Source organism: Leuresthes tenuis, unplaced genomic scaffold (genome assembly GCF_036924035.1).
Source record: "Leuresthes tenuis unplaced genomic scaffold, fLeuTen1.0.hap1 SCAF_1, whole genome shotgun sequence".
Classification (NCBI taxonomy): Eukaryota; Metazoa; Chordata; class Actinopteri; order Atheriniformes; family Atherinopsidae; genus Leuresthes; species Leuresthes tenuis.
Genome location: NW_027325355.1, coordinates 4,203,192 through 4,222,413, shown reverse-complemented (window position 1 = coordinate 4,222,413; position 19,222 = coordinate 4,203,192). Strand labels below are relative to the sequence as shown.

General features: G+C 41.9%; 2 protein-coding genes, 2 non-coding genes and 1 pseudogene across 4 annotated transcripts in view; 4 read left to right on the top strand and 1 right to left on the bottom strand.

Annotated features, from left to right (window-relative positions):
• The window catches only part of LOC140313857 (uncharacterized), a 75,522-nt gene that overhangs the window by 42,891 nt on the left and 13,409 nt on the right, over positions 1–19,222 (top strand). The window lies entirely within an intron of this gene.
• trnaq-uug (transfer RNA glutamine (anticodon UUG)) lies at positions 7,282–7,353 on the top strand. Its single transcript has one exon. It is a non-coding gene; the product is annotated as a tRNA-Gln (tRNA).
• Positions 12,878–12,996, top strand: LOC140298515 (5S ribosomal RNA). Its single transcript, XR_011914155.1, has one exon. It is a non-coding gene; the product is annotated as a 5S ribosomal RNA (ribosomal RNA).
• Positions 13,266–13,384, top strand: LOC140300828 (5S ribosomal RNA; annotated as a pseudogene).
• On the bottom strand, positions 15,759–17,540 carry LOC140312071 (tripartite motif-containing protein 16-like). Its single transcript, XM_072390127.1, has one exon. It carries the CDS (start codon positions 17,530–17,532, stop codon positions 15,859–15,861), a length of 1,674 nt encoding a protein of 557 aa, XP_072246228.1. The 5' UTR covers positions 17,533–17,540; the 3' UTR covers positions 15,759–15,858.

The window sequence follows — 19,222 nt, the reverse complement described above, 5'->3', positions numbered from 1 at the left end:
GACAAGACAAGAATCAAAACTTAAATCGTCACAGATTTCTTTTTAAAAAATCAGAGGTTTAAAAATACTTTTGACAGTAAAATTGCACATTGGAAAACAACTTAGACCCCAAAAAGTGACCAAAGTCCGACTGTGTTTGAAGTACTTGAGGGAACTGAAAAAATGACATTAACATTAACTATCATGGCACAAGAAGCTCTGACAATGAACACATTTTCTTAAAGTCCATGTGTGTGAAATGTTGGGATAATCTGTGTTTATATTTGAGTCACCTTCAAATGAAGAGAAGTTACAACATGAACAAGGGAACCCAGAGAAGGATGCAAGATTTGGATAGCAAGCATTTCCCAGCTGCTTGGCTATTGTCATGCTTCCTGAGTCAAAGAAATTCCCAACATCTGACACTGAAACACATGTTTGGTCCTGCAGTAAACCTGGAGATTAAGAGGGGTTTCCCCTTTTTTATCCTTTCGAAATAAAGAATGAGCAGATTTCTCACTCATTTTGGTCACAGGCCCATTATACGTGACTTACAGTTTATCATAGAGGGAGAAGGACCAGGAGAGGAGCCGTTCATCCCTGCACTCTGTGGGGCTACAGACCGGTGCGCAGCCGCAGCTTCTCTGCAGACTCAGACTGAGTCAAATGAACACGGAGCAAACGACTCCCTGCTCCATGGAAATTTAACTATGGCTGCAGCCCTGACGTTTAATGTACTCATAAACAACTGTTGCTTTCATTCGCGTGACATATTTTTCCTTCACCCACACTGTATTCAAAGTTAAAAAAAAAACTTCACCATTTCTCCAAGGAAAGACAGCGCCAGTGCATTATGAAGCTCATTTATCCTCCTCTCTGCGTCAGACACATTAAAGCTGCGTTCACTGAAAAAACCTTATTTCCACGTTGCAAATTTGAAAGTCCGGCCAAAATGCCATCCTGTCAACTTGGTGAAAACGGAAAACTCGTGCTACAACATTTCAAATGTGGGACTTTCAAAGTAATTAGGCTTTGGAACTGTAAAAAGGTTTTAAGAAAATCACAGGACTATGGTGGGAAACCGCCCAAACTCGCTTTGACCATGAACCGAATAGGCTAACGTTAGGCCTGTTTGGTAGCTCGCTAACGCTAACGCCAATAAATGCTAACGTTAGCTAGCGAACTCTAACAGTCGTAGCACTAATTAAAACATATTAACGAACATGATTGATAACTTACCTTATTTATTGTTATCCAAAAGAAAGGACAAGACGGCGCAAAAGTGGAGTGAGCAGGCTCCCCTCAGTGACCCGGCCTGTGTGCTGGACTGGTGCGTTGCTGAGCGGGAGAGATGAATATTGCTACTGCGCATGTTTTTCACCAAGTTCCTGTCACTTCATAAATAACAATCATAAGTGCGTATTGTTAATAGCCGAGTAAAGTTAACTAGTGTATGTATGTCAGGACAGCTATTGGATTTGACAGAGAATGAGATGAAAAAAAGTGATCACAGATGCATTTTCTGGCGCTTTTTTTTTTTTTTTTTTTTTTTTTTAAGGGAGGTGTTTGTTGGCCACCAACCTGGACTTCATGACCCGAACATATCGGGGGAAATACAGACTAATCCCTGAAGGATGTCAGTATGTATTCGCCAGAAACAGTAGCCCTAATCACTTAATACTACTTGGGCAGCGAACGGTATTTATAGTAGTCTCACCCGCTCTGGTTCACAGTGATGGTGTTGCGGTCAATACCATCTCCATCGATACACAGCAGATAACAGGGAGGTGAGAAAGTGCACAGGTGTTATTACAAAGTTATTACAAGTGCATAAAAAAGATCTGTACACCATTTTTTGGGTACATTTTCTCTCCCGTGAGTCTTTGTGGAATTCTTTAAAAGTCGCCTTCCAGTTGCCCCGGAAAGCAGGACACGGCACTGTTCTGAACTGACAAGATAGAAAATGATAGAAAATCCATTGATTGTTCCTCTTTAAGTAGTAGCGGAGAAAAGCGGCTCATCACAAAGTTCCATCAGAGAAATTGGTGTTAATGGCATGCTTTTTATCCACAAGGGTAGTTATTTCTAATCGTCAGAGAAGTATAGTTTAGGTTTTTAAAATTCTCTTTCAGGACTTCTTCAGTGAGAAATGACAATGGTTGTGGCAACATCAGCTGATGAAAAAGATTTGCAGCTGGTCTGAAGCTTTCAGAAATGTTCCACCCTGACCTCTTTCCGATCTGGGAAACTAAGCAGGTGGTCAGTACCTGGTTGGTACTTGGACGGGAGACCTCCTGGGAATACCAGGTGCTGTAAGATTTTTCACTTTGCTATAAAAAACTTCACATCCACAATCAGTTCACTGGAAGATTATTGGAACAAATTCTTGACTGAAAGTGACAAATCTTTGATGATCATTAATCACACAAAGCGGAGCTTCTTCTTATGTTTCTATGCAGCTGAGCTCTCATCATGATGATGGTGATGTGTGTAGAAATCCTGCTCTTCAGCACATTTAATTTAACATCCAATAAGGTTTAAAGTTCCCATTTTCAGCTTTGATGCTGCTTCCACATCTCTTACTCTCTGTAATACATCTCCAGGTGTTATTTCATGATGAATACCAGATGCTATAAAACAGACTTGTGGGAGGGAAACAGATGTAAGTTGTACATTTAAGAAAAATGTTTATTAGCCAGCCAACGTTAGAGCGCCAGTGGAAGCTAATATGCTAACATTAAACTTCTTAACATTAGCGCTATAGCTAGCTAAGACGCTAACGTTAGTTAATGCGCTAACATTCAACTTTTTGACGTGGAAGTGATGTGTTTGGCTTTATTCTTGATTTCCCTTCACTTCTACAGTTCTCTAAGTCAGGCAAGTCCAGCAGCTGACCTTATCTCCTCCAGATTAGCCTTGATTTGCTATTAGCTTATGAAGCCATTTTATGTTAAACCAAACTAAAAGGGCGCGATAAGCTAACCTGAGGATATGGTGTGTGTTAGTTATCTCAAGTGTTTCCTTGCAAGCTAAATTAATATTCAATTGAAATGCTGTTTGCATTTTCTGGAAAATGATGTTACTTCCAGATGTGTTGGTTGATGATGAACTGTTCATCTCAAGCGTCTGAACAACTTAAATGTTTTTATTCTCAGATATTTGATACAGAGAAAACCAGAATATTGTGTCAGTCCCACCAAAATGAGACTTTTTGCAATGCATTTGAACAGGACTGTCTTTATCTCTTTCCCTCTCTCAGATAATGATGTGGATGGTGACACAGCCGACTGTGGCCTCACAGACAACACGGTTGGTCCTTTTTCAAGGATCTTTCAACAAGCAACTGAGATTCAGTCTGTTTTTGTCCCAGCAAAAAGAGTCAGTAACATCACTGACTTTAGAGCACGAGCCTCCAGAGGAACGGCAGCAAAGTGCTTCTTCAGCATCGTTCAGGGAAATGCATGAATACACTTTCAGTTGTCCTCCTAAATCACAGCTTGTGTGAATGATCTTTTTTAAGTATTTATTGTTGCTTTGATATATAATCTCACCTAAAATGTCAAACTAAAAAAGTTAGAAGGAAGATATTTTGTAAACTCATGCTAAAGACGGCAAATACATCATTTACACACATGGACAAAATTGTTGGTACCCCTCAGTTAAAGAAGGAAAAACCCACAATTCTCACTGAAAGCACTTGAAACCTACAAAAGTAACAATAAATAAAAATTCATTGAAAATTAAATAATCAAAATCAGCCATTACTTTTGAAATGTTGATTAACATAATTATTAAAAAAAAACAAACTAATGAAATAGGGCTGGACAAAAATGATGGTACCTCTATAAAAGATTGAAAACTATTTGACCAGAGTGACATGATTAACTCAGGTGTGTCCTTTAACTGACATCACAGGTGTTTCCAAACTCATAATCAGTCAGTCTGCCTATTTAAAGGGAGACAAGTAGTCACTCTGCTGTTTGGTGAAAAGGTGTGTACCACACTGAACATGGACAACAGAAAGCGGAGGAGAGAATTGTCCCAGGACATCCGAAAAAAAATTATAGACAAACATCTTAAAGGTGAGGCTATAAGACCATCTCTAAACAGCTTGAAGTTCCTGTGACAACAGTGGCTCATATTATTCAGAAGTTCAAGACCCACGGGACAGTAGCCAACCTCCCTGGACGTGGCCGCAAGAGGAAAATTGATGACAGATTGAAGAGACAGATCGTTCGAATTGTATCCAAAGAGCCCAGGACAACCTCCAAAGAAATTAAAGGTGAACTCCAAGGCCAAGGTACATCAGTGTCAGATCGCACCATTCGTCGTTGTTTGAGCCAAAGTGGACTTCATGGGAGACGACCAAGGAGGACACCACTGCTGGAAAAAATCATGTTGACAAGCCACAAAGCTTCTGGGAGACTGTCCTTTGGACAGATGAGACCAAACTGGAGCTTTTTGGTAAGGCACATCAACTCTATGTTCATAGACTCAAAAACCAAGCATACGAAGAAAAGAACACTGTCCCTACGGTGAAACATGGAGGAGGCTCAGCAATGTTTTGGGGCTGCTTTGCTGCATCTGGCACAGGGTGTCTTGAATGTGTGCAAGGTAAAATGAAATCTGACGACTATCAAGGCATTCTGGAGAGAAATGTGCTGCCTAGTGTCAGAAAGCTTGGTCTCAGCCGCAGGTCATGGGTCTTCCAACAGGACAACGATCCAAAACACACAGCCAAAAACACCCAAGAATGGCTGAGAGAAAAGCGTTGGACTATTCTAAAGTGGCCTTCCATGAGCCCAGATCTGAATCCCATTGAACATCTGTGGAAGGAGCTGAAACATGCCATTTGGAGAAGACACCCATCAAACCTGAGACAACTGGAGCAGTTTGCTCATGAGGAGTGGGCCAAAATACCTGTTGATAGCTGCAGAACGCTCTTTGACAAATACAGAAATCGTTTAATTGCAGTGATTGCAACAGGTTGTGCAACAAAATATTAAGTTATGGGTACCATCATTTTTGTCCAGCCCTATTTCATTATTTTTTTTTTTTAAATAATTATGTTAATCAACAATTCAAAAGTAATGGCTGATTTTGATTATTTAATTTAATTTTCAATAAATTTTCATTTATTGTTACTTTTGTAGGTTTCAAGTGCTTTCAGTGAGAATTGTGGGTTTTTCCTTCTTTAACTGAGGGGTACCAACAATTTTGTCCACGTGTGTATATAATAATGATAATAACATATAATCAAATCAAGATGATTTTCAAGGAACTTTTCCTTTTACATGTTTAGATACATTGTAATCATTATTCAGCCATGATGTTTTTACTCTAACACAGCTGAATTGAGTTATACCCGGTGGTGGTAGCCAGACTTGTACAGGTACACATTACGACCCTTTCCAACACACTCATCGCCACGAGGACACTTCAGGGAACATCTCCAGACTCCTACAGGGCACCACACAAAGACACGGCTGTGGAAAAACAGGTGTGGTACAGGCAGAGCACCTCCGACGAAGCCTGGAGGTTCTGGAGGGGAAAAACACATGCGGTCTGACTTCATCACCCTTCGCCTCTTGAGCACACCAGTGATGTCCTTGTAGATTTGAACGGCAGGGAAGAGACCTCTCTCTGTGTCCTCCTTTAGCCATGAGATGTCAGCTGCTGGAATGCCATTTGGGTTTTCCCAAAGACGTACCCAGCCCTCTAACTCCACCTGTAACACGCACAACACGTACAAAGCAAAGTTGTTTTTATTATTTGTAACATGCAATGATACACATGGAGCACAGTTTAAAGAAGCGTCTCACACTTATGTTTGCATTCACTGTAAATGTTACTTACAGGTGAGTCACTTAGAGGGGGTTTCAGTGGATAATCCTGGCCTTGGGATGCGGACGGGGCTTCAGTTGGCTGTGCAGCAGATTCTGGCTGATTGGGCGGGATCCTGGATATGCGCTTCTTGTGTGGCAGCTTGGGTGGTGCGGTGGACTCAGGCAGCTTGGGTGGTGCGGTGGACTCAGGCAGCTTGGGTGGTGCGGTGGACTCTGGCAGCTTGGGTGATGCGGTGGACTCTGGCAGCTTGGGTGGTGCGGTGGACTCTGGCAGCTTGGGTGGTGCGGCGGACTCTGGCAGCTTGGGTGGTGAAGAGGGGTGAAAAAGCCTTTGGAAAACACTGGAGTCTGGCAGCTTTACCTTGTCTCTGGAACCAGAATCTTCAGTCTTAGACTCCTGGGACTGGGTAGAGTCTAAAAATGTATACATTTTTTTTATCTTATATTATGACTTATTTACATAAAACGACTTCATATAAATTGACTGATGTGTCTTACTTACGTTCCACAGCCTCGCATGCAGCTGCCATCTCAGCTTCATCACCGGGCCATAATGAAGGACTATACTTAGAGGTGCTTTCCTGCAGTTGCTGGACAATAAGGCAGTGTAACAATCAGAATGTATGATATACCACGTTTCACTTACCAAACACAAACAAGCATACTTACAACACTCAACACTTAGTTGATGAAATACCACCTATTTGAGTATTTGTTATTTTCTGTGTAATTCTAAACTTTCTCTTTCTGAACACTTACTTTCTCCTTCTCATAAATATACTTTCTGAACCTCTTCATCGTCACACTTGTGATGTGGGTCACCGGTGTGTTCAACCACCTCCTCACTGAGCTGTAGGCCTTCTGTGCTCTGTCTCTCTCGCTGTCAGTGAACTGCTCTGGCTTCTTCTTTAATCTTCCATGCTGACTGTAGAGCTCCCACATCTCCTCAAAGCTGCTGTCCTCGAAGCCTTTCTGACCATAGATGCACCTGTCGATGTTGGCCTCAAGGACAATGGAGACTTGTGGGAAGCTCTCTGCATACTCAGCGAGGAAGTCTTTCACCCACTGGTTCACTGCCTCTCCTCTCTTTGGTGTGTTTGACTTCTCTGACTGTGCTTGTCAATTATGCTGGAATGATATATATTACCTTAATTCAAACAAGGATCATTTATATCATCTGACTGTGACAAACAGATTAGTAATTGAACCAAGAATGAAACAGATGTGTAAACATGCCACCAAATTTGGCATATTATATATATATATATATATATATCTATATCCTGAGCGTGCCTGAGGCGACTGTGGAAAGGAACGACTCCCATTTAACAGGAAGAAAGAAACCTCTTGCAGAACCAGACTCAGGAAGGGTGGCCAAAAAAAAACCCCACTTTGCTTTAAACCTTTATATTGTCAAGCATTTGCATGACTAAGAGCGTAGTTTGCCTGTGGAAGGGGTTCCATGGTGTAAAGGTCAGCACTCTGGACTTTGAATCCAGTGATCCGAGTTTAAATCTCGGTGGAACCTTCAGGTGTGCGCTGTCATGGTTGTCTTCTGGAAAGAAGATGAGTGGATGAGGTTCGTCACACCAGAGTGTGTGATTGACCAATTCCAAAGAGAGGACTTAAATTGGTTAATGTTGAAAAAGTGAAACATTCAGCTGAGAGGGTCTGTGCTATTTGCCTTCTCACCTCTGGGTGTCACTAATTGAATCTATTTGGTTTCTTCTTGCATATTCATTTGCAATGCATATATTTTTCCATGCTCTCCATTTGGAATTTGGACACAGAAGCCAAAGGAGACGGAAACAGGAAAAACAATCTGTTATGAGGTGCGAATGGCGATCGCCCTCTTCATCACGGGCCCAGGTGTTTGCTGTCCGCCACTCCACCTCCCGGTGACCAGGTTCAGCGTCACCGGAATAACTCACAGACTTTTCCTTGCTGGTTTCTTGGTGGAGCTATTTATTGTGCCCCCTTTGCTCCCCACATGTGTGTTCAGTCCCAAAAATTACTACCGTCTGTACATATCTTTTTTTTACCAATCAAGCCCACATCAGCTCCAGCTTTTACATCATTCCCAGCCATTTTTCGCTCCCTTCTCCACCAGTCTTTCTCCATTTAAAGGGCTCCCTCTCTTAATTGAACTCCTCCCCATAATCATCAACCTCCGGGTAACAGGTGCTCCTTATCACCTGCAGCCGACATAGATTCCCCCCGATACACAAAAATACTCATACACAACCACCAACATAACAGATTTTAGATAAGCACCCATCAGTGCCAGTGATGTCCCAGTCTCCATACTGATCCAACCCCAAACCCACAGACTAGTAGGTGTGCACCCCTAATAGCCTGCAGACTACAGATCAGGTCCTGGAAAATAATGGACGGGGTCACTCCGTCACACAATCCCATGGTAACAATCAGCGACAAGGAGAACTACTCAAAAGCCTGCACAATTAACCCGGTGCTCACCCATGGGCCAACCAATCATCCAATCAAGGAGCTGCAATTTCTGAGCGCCAACTCCATGCGGTGCGCACAAGTTGGTACTGATTTAGGAAAAAGAGTATTGTACAATTTTACTCCTTGTTATGGGTACTCTTTCAAAAAAGTCCAAAAAATAAAATATGTGGTTGACAAAACTGTGTGACTCAGTCCTTCAACACAAAAGGCAGGCAAAGGAAAATCAGCTGTTCTCTCCATCTAATCATGGGAGGATGGCCTGACTACGATCAGGGACCTGAGCAGCAAAGAATAGATAGACATGATAAATATTTATGTATATGTACACACTAGTCTCCAATACTACTATGATAAAAAGAGATCCAATGTACAGGTCCAAGTTGTACAGGAATGTGTTGTAGAAATTTGTTCTATATTTTTGTTGTAAATCCACAACAGGTTTCATCATCTGCTAATCCTGGAGGAGACACTAGTTGGAAAGGAATTTATTAATACATAAAAATGCTTATATTATAAGACTGAAACATCCTTGAAAAGCAGATCACTGTAAAGACATACATATAATATTGTGATTATGTCAGTGGAAATGTAAAGTCAACAATATTGTTGACTTTACATTTCTTTTAACATCTTGTAAAAATATAACAATGTAAACATAAAAACAGCAACCTCAAAACAAAACAGCATGTTACCTGGATGGAAAACCATGCGTCTCTACAGTCTGAAGGAAGAAATCTTGGGCTGTTGATGCCTTGTTGTTATTGGCAGCGTGTCGGTACATGATCTTTGTGAGCATTTGGAAAACATAAACCCCACATAAAAAACACATTAAACATTAACTACAATACTATAAGAATAATAAATGAATGAAATATTGTTCCATGTGTGATGTTAGACTTAAAGCTATACTTACCTTTCTGGCATGTAGCACAGCACTTAGTAAAAATTTAAACATGAACAACTCCTCCTCCCTCCAAAGTCTCACCCTCTTCCCCCTGCCTGACCTGTGACGCTCCCCTCCTCCCTGACGTGTGAGGTGAGAAAGTGATGGTGCGTTCCATCTCCCCCGGATGTCGGAGCGGAGAATGTTGTCAAGTTATCAGCGGTCCAGTTACCACGTCCATCAAGGCTATTCTTGTGCTTGCCGTGTCCGAATATAAACAACTTGTGATCTACCAGGCTAATGTTAGCATGGCCTGCGTTGTAGTTTGCGTGTAGTTTCAAGACCTGGTGGCTTGCTTTTCCATTTTAGTGCGCCATAAGCTTATTAGGAGCATTTTAAGATGACAAAAGAAAAGTGTAAAAATGCCAGAAAGAAAAGTATAGCTTTAACAAAATTAAGTTGAATATTATATCACACACTATAATCTCCATGGGGACACTGACCTTCCTTGAAGAGACATCTATTCCAAACATTACCACACCATATCTGTGAAATAAAAACGTATCAATTACTTAATGCAGCTACATCGTGGTCTATTACACCAGATTCCAGAAATCTGCAGAATGTATGCCATAGACCATTTTTTAAATCAATATATAAATATATAATGTCCATGTGATGTCCTTTGCTGTCAGCTTACCTGATCAACTTGTGGTTGGTATCTATATGTACGAGTGACAGAGGAGCTGCGACATTGTAGGTCCTTCTCACAACACATCCGAGGCTTGTCATTCTCTGTAGTATTCCTAGACTATCAACCCGGTGCATCGAATCCCACACTCTGTCCACTGAACTCTGTGGCCTAAAGCCCTAAGACAACCTTTTAACATTCTGTGACCTGTAGGAAAAGAAGTGAAAACCACTTTTATTTAAGATATATTGATTGATAATCATGTGAACAAACAATTTAGGCATTTAACTTTTTCCCAGGTATACATGCTATGATTACCGTTGTTATGATAATGTCCAGGACCCTCCACTAAGGCACAGACTAGCCAGCCATATCAAATAACTAGCCAGCCGGGCGCAGCTGCTGGTGGTTAGGTTACGCCACACCCACGATCATGTACACTGAAGAAATGAATGAATGAAAATACACTCTAATGTGTTGCAGGTGCTGCTAATTGAACGCTTGAAGAGAAGACTGGATTACCAACGCTGGGATAAACGATGCTTTTTAATACGTACTGATTATACTGAAATTTTGCAGTGGATAGCCTGAGTAACACACACACACACACACACACACACCACATGTCGAAGGAGTGATCAGCGTAATCTGTGGTTATTATCAGTACAAGCAGAGCAAATCGAAACTTTAATGAGTGCGGTTCAGTTTGACATCATTGTCAGTCTGTTAGAAAAACATTTAATTGTATCAAAATTGAAAAAAATAATATTGATAGCCTTTAGGCTATAAAAATAGCAGTCATTAAAGTAGCCGGCCCTCAGCTAGACTTAGTTGTGGAGGCTATATGGCCGGCAGCCGGTGCCTGTGGAAAGCCCTGTCATTTCAAATGTTACTTTTATGGCACAAATCTTTTTATAATGCTATGGACAAGTGCATGATATAATTCAAAGAAAAACTTTCTGTAAAAAGCACCAACCCAAAGTCTGGGAGTCTTGCTTGATGGCAGAGACCAAGCTGTCAAGTTCATCATCTGTCATTTTACTGTAGCCTTCCCTTTTTGAGAGGCCCCACTGTCGCATTCTGAGTTTCAGTGTTCTCACTGATACACCAGCAGTGTGGAAATACAGGGGGCAGAGAGGTCAATTTCATTCAAATGCTGGACGTGGTCTTTGGAAATAACCAACTTTGGATACCCCCTTTCTCCAGCAGTCCTGTCCACTACAACTGCTGTTCTTCTCCCATCTAATTCAGTGCTGCTGAGGGTGTGCAGCTGGACTAGACCTTCAAATACCTAAAATAAAGGAAGACAAACGTTTTAATTTGTCGCTGCAATCAGTGGACCTTATTTATCAAAAGAGGTGTAACATTAAATCCAAGAATACAATAGTAAGTTTTATCTTTGGCATCTAACCTCTGTCTGTGGACCGATTAGAACAAGTGAACAAGGTACATAAATGTCTGAATTGGCTGTAAATATTTAACCAAACTGGGGGCTTTCCATGACTATTGCAGGTTTTTCAAAACCTGGGAACCCTGCAGAATAACCAAGCCACATTGCACAAACACCATTTAACTTACCTCCTGTGTGAAGTCCATGTGAGCAAAGAGTGACATAATCAGAGTCATTTCACTCATGCATATGAGCTCGAAATAGTCCAGGTCCAAGGGCAGTCGCTGCGATGCCTGCTCCAACCTGGGCTGCAGTCGGTCCAGAATATGCCTGCCCACCATCATGGTGGGAGGTTATCAGTTTTACCTCCCCCATAAGCAAGTGTATAATACATTCTGTGCAAATTATGAACTCCAAAAATAGACAGATGTATCTATCATAAAACCTAAACATCAGCAACACCAAATAGACTCCTGTGGGAGTGTCCATCACAAAAGGTGCACTGTCAGGTAGGGATTTAACAGTCAAATGTTGTAAATATAAGCTGAATGACAAAAAGAAATATCCAGTGTCCAAATGTCTTTTTAAGCCCAAATATAAGCCAGATCACCATCTATCCAACAACGATAAGGGATAAACAGTAGGTGATCAAACACATAAACATAGATAAAAATGACATAATTTGGTGATTATAGTCCATACACAACCGTCATTATTGCATCATTATATTGATGCAATGCGCCTAATAACTGAGCTCATCAGAGGCCGTCATGAGAGGTAAAAGTAATCCTGCCTCCTCAGTTTAAATCCCCTCACTGACCAGGATGTATATAGACTTAGCTGCATAACAGCATGATCATAAAATAAAGCCTTTATCAGCACCTCAGACTGCAGCCTAACATGAAATGTTATCTGAGCCGCACAGAAATCACTGATCTGCTCAGCTGGGTTTTCTCACTTCTGAACAGATGTTTGCTGTGAAGCGTTTTGTTGTTTCCTGCCAACTGAAAAAGGCTGGAAAAGAAGTCATTCTGCTGTTTTATGCTGTTTGTGTTTTCAGTGTGGACAAGAGTGGAAAAAACACCACAGGAACTCCATCTTAAGATGCAGCTTTTTTTCTACACAGAGACAAAGAGGGTTTCTATCAGACTCAGCCTGAAGACACCAGTCAGTATACAGAGCTCGATAGATAGATTATGATCAAACATGTCTGATGCAGTCTTAAGAAACCTTTAATCGGTAATATCTACATGTGAGTTAAGAGCTAATATTGGACTCTTCTCTTTTCAGGGTTGGGCCTGGTTAGTACTTGGATGGGAGACAGCTTGGGAATACCAGGTGCTGTAAGCTTTTTCTCTTCTCTCTACCACATGCATGTCTTTTGTTGCAACGTCTGATCACCCTGTGACACATGAGGAAGTTGGTCATCTTCAGCTGCTGCTGCTTTGTTGGCAGACACGAAGTGATCTGAGATTCTCAGTTTCAACTGCAGGTAATAATCACATCAGGGATGAAGATGTGCCCACTACATATCAGCCTTTCTCGGCAATTATCTGGTTACATAGAGGAACCGTATGATTCCAGTACCTATATAATGCACATTTGTGACAGACATTGTTGCTTACAGCCACACCACCCTGAATATGCCCGACCTCGTCTGATCTCGGAAGCCAAGCAGGGTTGGGCCTGGTTAGTACTTGGATGGGAGACCGCTTGGGAATACCAGGTGCTGTAAGCTTTTTCTCTTCTCTCTACCACCTGCATGTCTTTTGTTGCAACGTCTGATCACCCTGTGACACATGAGTAAGTTGGTCATCATCAGCTGCTGCTGCTTTGTTGGCAGACACGAAGTGATCTGAGATTCTCAGTTTCAACTGCAGGTAATAATCACATCAGGGATGAAGATGTGCCCACTACATATCAGCCTTTCTCTGCAATTATCTGGTTACATAGAGGAACCGTATGATTCCAGTAACTATATAATGCACATTGTTCACAGATATTGTTGCTTACGTCCACACCACCCTGAAAATGCCCGACCTTGTCTGATCTCGGAAGCCAAGCAGGGTTGGGCCTAGTTAGTACTTGGATGGGAGACCGCTTGGGAATACCAGGTGCTGTAAGCTTTTTCTCTTCTCTCTACCACCTGCATGTCTTTTGTTGCAATTTCTGATCACCCTGTGAAGTTAAGCAGGGTCGGGCCTGGTTAGTACTCGGTTAAATCCGGTTGTTCTACTGTACTTCTCTACAAAAACCAAAGAGGAAGCTGCTGTCCCATCAAAATTCAACTTCTTCAAGATTCAAAAAGAAGTCCAGTTGCTCTTATGAATACATTTCAGTTTATTTCTGACATTCAGCTTTTCATAGCACATGATGACTGTGTTGAAAATATGTGCAACAATGTAAACCACCAAGATATTCTGAATAATAATTGTATTTATTTTCACTGAGGCTTGTGTAAACCACAGACTGTATTTAGTGTAAACTGTGTTTTCATTACTGAGCTGATCTCATTCACCTGATGACACTCCTTAACTGTCACTGTTGAAAAATCCCTCCAATCATTTATAGTTTAGATAGAAATTGTTAGAAAAGTTTGTTTTTAATGTCCCTCATCAGGATGTAGAGGCATTACTGTGGTGAAGGAGTTTGTCCAAGTATGGGGTTGAGTTAATGTCTGAAATCATGGGGGATGGATGGTAACATCACCGTCCTTTCAGTTGTTTTATTTTTCTTAAATCATTCCTGTTGCACACATGCTTAGCTAACTGGCTAACGACACGTTTACTGTTAGCGAGTCAAGAGAGACCGCACACAGGCCGAGTTCAGTCTGAATGAACAGAGCAGGAGCTTAAACCTCCTCTACATCCCTGTGAGCAGGATGAAGGCGTCCTCTTGTGTTAGTTTTCAGATTTCAGCTGTGAACCTGCAGGACGACATGAGAAAAGAGAGATTTAAACATCTGTAATATCACACTGTGTCAGTTTGTTCACAGGACTCACAACCTGTAACACTGATGCTGCTTTCAGGGAACTTCTTCCTGTTATTGTTTCTTTTTTTGTGAACTTTAACTTTATCAATAAGTGGCAGACCAAACAGCGCAGTCACCTCTCCATCTGTGGTCTCCAAACCCGACTGAAACTGAGGAGTCTGCTGGAAACTCCACTTTACTCTGACCCGCTCCACCCAAACTCGTACCTGTGACGATCCTTAAACAATACGTGGAACAGAACAATGAGAGTTAAACAGTTCTCAGCCCCACCACAAAACCTTTTCATTCATTTGGATGACATGATCCTTTCTTCATCATATTCTCATTAATGATCAGAGCTGAGTCAGATTTCTTTGAAAAGTCCATCACTGACAGCAGCAGAAAGTGACTAAATATACTGAACATAATTACAATGTTTTCAGTATTTTTAGCTTGTGCTACTTTCTATTTGTGCTCCACCACATTCAGAGACTCTGTTGTACCTTTTAGTCCACTACATTCATCTGATAACTTCAGCACATTCAGACTAATACTAAAAAACATCAGAAAGAACAGAATCAGATCATAGAATATGATGTAAGATCACACACATCACCTTTAATCATTCCATAACACGTTATTCCAAAGTGTGTCATTCTGCCTCATTTATTCTATCTTTTATATTAAAGTATGTTTTCATATGAATGTTTTTGTAGTTTGAGTAAAAATAAAAAGTAAATCTACAGTTTTTATCTGAAACAAAATCTCTGTGGTTCTGATTCTGTAACTTATGTCCAAGAATTCTTCGTCCACTTCTTGTCTCTGAGAACAAATGACGTCTCCTGTAATGACTGACATCATATAATATTGTTACATTTAGTTTTGATTTGAATCACTTTGAGGTTTCATGTCGTTCTTTTTGTTTTCTGAGTTTCTTCCAACATCTCAGAACACGTTCAGAAACAAGTTTGAAGCGTTTGTGAGCAAACAGGTGAAACCCAGAATATGATCCTGAACCAAAGCAACTCTTCCAGCCACAGATGGCTTTCAACAAATATCTCTGAAACAAAGCAGTTACTTGTTGCCGCCGTGTGTTGCCACCATGAGGGATGCTGGTGGTGTGACAGCCTCACTCCCATTTTCACAGAAACACAATTCATGATCAGGATTAATCCACAATTTATTATTTACAGAAAAACATCCAGAATCAGAACATTTAGTTTCTGGGTTACCAAGGAGATCATTACTGAGAGTTTTCAAAGCAGCAGCAACATTTGATCTCTGAAACAGATCAAAGTAAGTTTAACTGCAGAATTATTTTCACATTTACAAAGTGATGAGATGTGAAAAGAATCTGTGATAAAGGTCTGCTGATTTCTCTGTTTGGCTCCATGAAGTGGAAGAGAAACAACAACATACAAACACATCAACACAAGGATTCAACTAACATTCAGAGCTCAGAGAAGTTTAGATTTTCATGTAGAGAAATCTTTCTGTGAATAAAACTCAGCATTAGCTGTGATATCCTCCATGGCTGCAGAAACAGGAAAAAGCAGCAAATAAACAACAGAACAGCAGCGCAGAGACATCACAGCAATGAACTCTCAGCAACAAACTGACTGAATACCTTTATTTCACTTCACACAGCTCAGCTGTGGCTCCAGTCCATCCAATCCTAACTCCAGCATAGAGCGGCTGAGTGAATGTGGTCTGGACTCTGTGGAGGAGAGTCATGGTTTCAGAGACGCTGTAGAAGGACAGAATACCTGCTCTGTGATCCAGGTACACTCCTACTCTGGAGGACTGAGGACCTGAGATGGAGGCTTTCATCTTGTTGGACCAAAATTCAAAACTGTTTTGGTAACATTTTAATGCCCAAGATTTGTCATTACGTCCAAATCCACATTCATTCCCTGTTCTGCTGATGTTCTTGTATGCGACTGCTACATCAGCTCCTCCCCCTCTCCTCTCCACCTCCCAGTAACAGCGTCCAGTCAGACTCTCTCTGCTCAGGACCTGACACCATTCCGTGAATCTGTCTGGATGAGCAGAATAAGACTGAGGTTGTCTCATTACTGTCACTTTTCTGTTCCCCTCTGACACTAACAGATATGTGTTTGCTGTGTTTGGATCCAGTGTGATGTCACATGGATATTTTAAGAAGGCAGCTCTGCTCTTTGGCTCTGGTTCTGGTTCTGGCAGTAAAACATCCACTTCAGTGACTGTCAGTGAGCTGTTTGTCCATTTCTCTCTCAGAATGTCCTGTAGTTTCTCTCTGAGCTCTGACGCAGCTGCTGTCACATCCTCAAAGTACCTCAGAGGACGGGTATTGATGCTGGATGAGTGTGTGGACTCTCTGAGTGCTGACAGTGAGGGGTAGTTGTGTAGAAACTGGTTGTGATCCTCTGTGTGTGAGAGCTGCTTCAGCTCAGCATCTTTCCTCTTCAGCTCAGTGATCTCCTGCTCCAGCTTCTCCTGAAGCTCTTTGACTCGACTCACTTCAGTTTGCTGCTGGGATCTGAGCTGCTGCTTCACATCAGAGCTTCTTTTGTGGATGAGACGGATCAGCTCGGTGAAGATGTTCTCACTGTCCTCCACTGTTTTATCAGCAGACTGATTGATGGCCTCCACCTCCTGTTGAAGCAGCTTCACATCTTTCTCTCTGTCCTGGATTCTCTGCTGGATTTGTTGTCGACTCCCCTCCAGCTCTCTCTGCCTCTCAGTCCTTTCTGCTGCAGCTGACACTGTGTCGTGGCCTTTATGATCATCCACAGGGCAGAGATAACAGATAGACTTCTGATCAGTACGGCAGAACATCTTCATCACCTCATCATGACGACAGCAGATGTTCTCCTGGAGGCTCTTGGAGGGCTCCACCAGCTTGTGTTTCTTGAATGGAGTCACATCATAGTGAGGCTGAAGGTGTTTCTCACAGTAAGAGGCCAGACAGAATAAACAGGACTTGATGGCTTTCAGTTTTCTTCCAGAGCAGAAATCACAGGCCACATCTTCAGGTCCAGCATGGCAGAGATCAGCAGGAGCAGCTTGGAGTCCAGTCTTCTTCAGCTGCTTCACTAAATCAGCTAACATGGTGCTTTTCTCCAGGACAGGCCTCGGTGTGAAAGTTTTCCTGCATTGAGGGCATCTGTGAATTCCCTTCTTATTCTTTCCATTCCAGTAGCCTTTAATACAGTTCATGCAGTAGCTGTGTCCACAGGGAATAGTCACCGGATCCTTCAGTAGATCCAGACAGATCGAACAAGAGAAGGTTTCCAGGTCCAGTTTAACACTTTTCTGAGCCATTTCCTCCGTTTGGCAGAGCAGTGTGTTTCAGAGCAGAAACACCGTCTGTGCTGTGATACAAAACTAATTCCACCTCCTTTTGTTGCAGCTGATCAGCTGATCTTCACTTAAGAGCTCCTCTACTATCACACAATGGTTTCACACATCCTCCCACCTTTAGATCAGTTTGGGGAGGGAACAAGAGAACAGTGCTGGTTTCACCTCAATCCAGGCAGGATTGTTCAAGGGGTTGTTGAATTCTTATTTGTTCTCTGTTGAAAGGAAAGATAAATTCATTAACCTTCCACTGAAAGTTCAACATGAAGAAAATTGGTTTCTCTGAATCTATCAGATCAGCATTTTCCGCTCTGCAGCAGCTTGAAATTCATAAATCATGATCTTCTGCTGAAATTCTCTCCTGAATCTTCAGACTGATGCATTCAAGTGCGTGACATGAAACATGAGCTCTCATACGGCTGTTGGACTTCAGAAGAGGTAAAAACCTGCAGAGTTGAGCTGCCTGAAAACTAAAGCTGACCCCTAACCTGCAAGCTTTCTGTACTCCTGTCTGGCTGGAACAGAGTCCAGAGAAGAGTCCAATATTAGCTCTTAACTCACATGTAGATATTACCGATTAAAGGTTTCTTAAGACTGCATCAGACATGTTTGATCATAATCTATCTATCGAGCTCTGTATGCTGACTGGTGTCTTCAGGCTGAGCCTGATAGAAACCCTCTTTGCCTCTTTGTCTCTGTGTAGAAAAGAAGCTGCATCTTAAGATGGAGTTCCTGTGGTGTTTTGTCCACTCTTGTCCACACTGAAAACACAAACAGCATAAAACAGCAGAATGACTTCTTTTTCAGCCTTTTTCAGTTGGCAGGAAACAACAAAATGCTTCACAGCAAACATCTGTTCAGAAGTGAGAAAACCCAGCTGAGCAGATTAGTGTGATCAGAGATTTCTGTGTTGCTCAGATAACACTTCATGTACTTTATGTTTCTGCGTCACGTCGACAGTATTGGGTGTGACGCCGTCATTGAGCATTCAAAGTTGTGCATTGAGGGACCGTGTTTCTCTGCAATTCACCATGCTGTGTGTGGCTGTGTTTGTGTGGTTTCAGGGGTTATAGCCGAATCCTTGCTTTTTCTTCCGGTCACAGTTAACAACAGTAAACTACGGCAATAGAGGTGGAGCAGCTGTATTTGTAGTTGGAGCTCATCAATACTGAATAACAAATGCTTGTATCGCAAATGTTGAAGCGCAGGCGACAGAAAAGACGTTTGCGGAGGTGGTCTGTACGACCACTAAACTGGTCAAGGCTGGGAACGAGTGAATTTACAACACTGGTTCACCCACTGAGGGACCTGAACAAGTGCACTTTTGATACTTTCGAATATCAACGGGCCGATTTGACGAGCTTCTTCGCCGTGTACGAAGATCCCCTCCCCTCTGCAAAAATTGTGTAATCCTCTCAAGGTGCTAACTGTCTCCATTGTATTGTGATTAGCCACTCCACCCCCACTGAGGTTGCTGTGAGGTTAATGACAAAGGCCAAACTGCTGTTTGAATGAACTCTGATCAGCCCAACATACGGTGTGTTGAGTTATGTCTGTTGTACACAGACTGTACAAAGACAGACCCTTTTTCATATTTATATTTAATTTAGCCAACTAACAGATGTTCACATTCACCTTATTTTGTGAGATGATT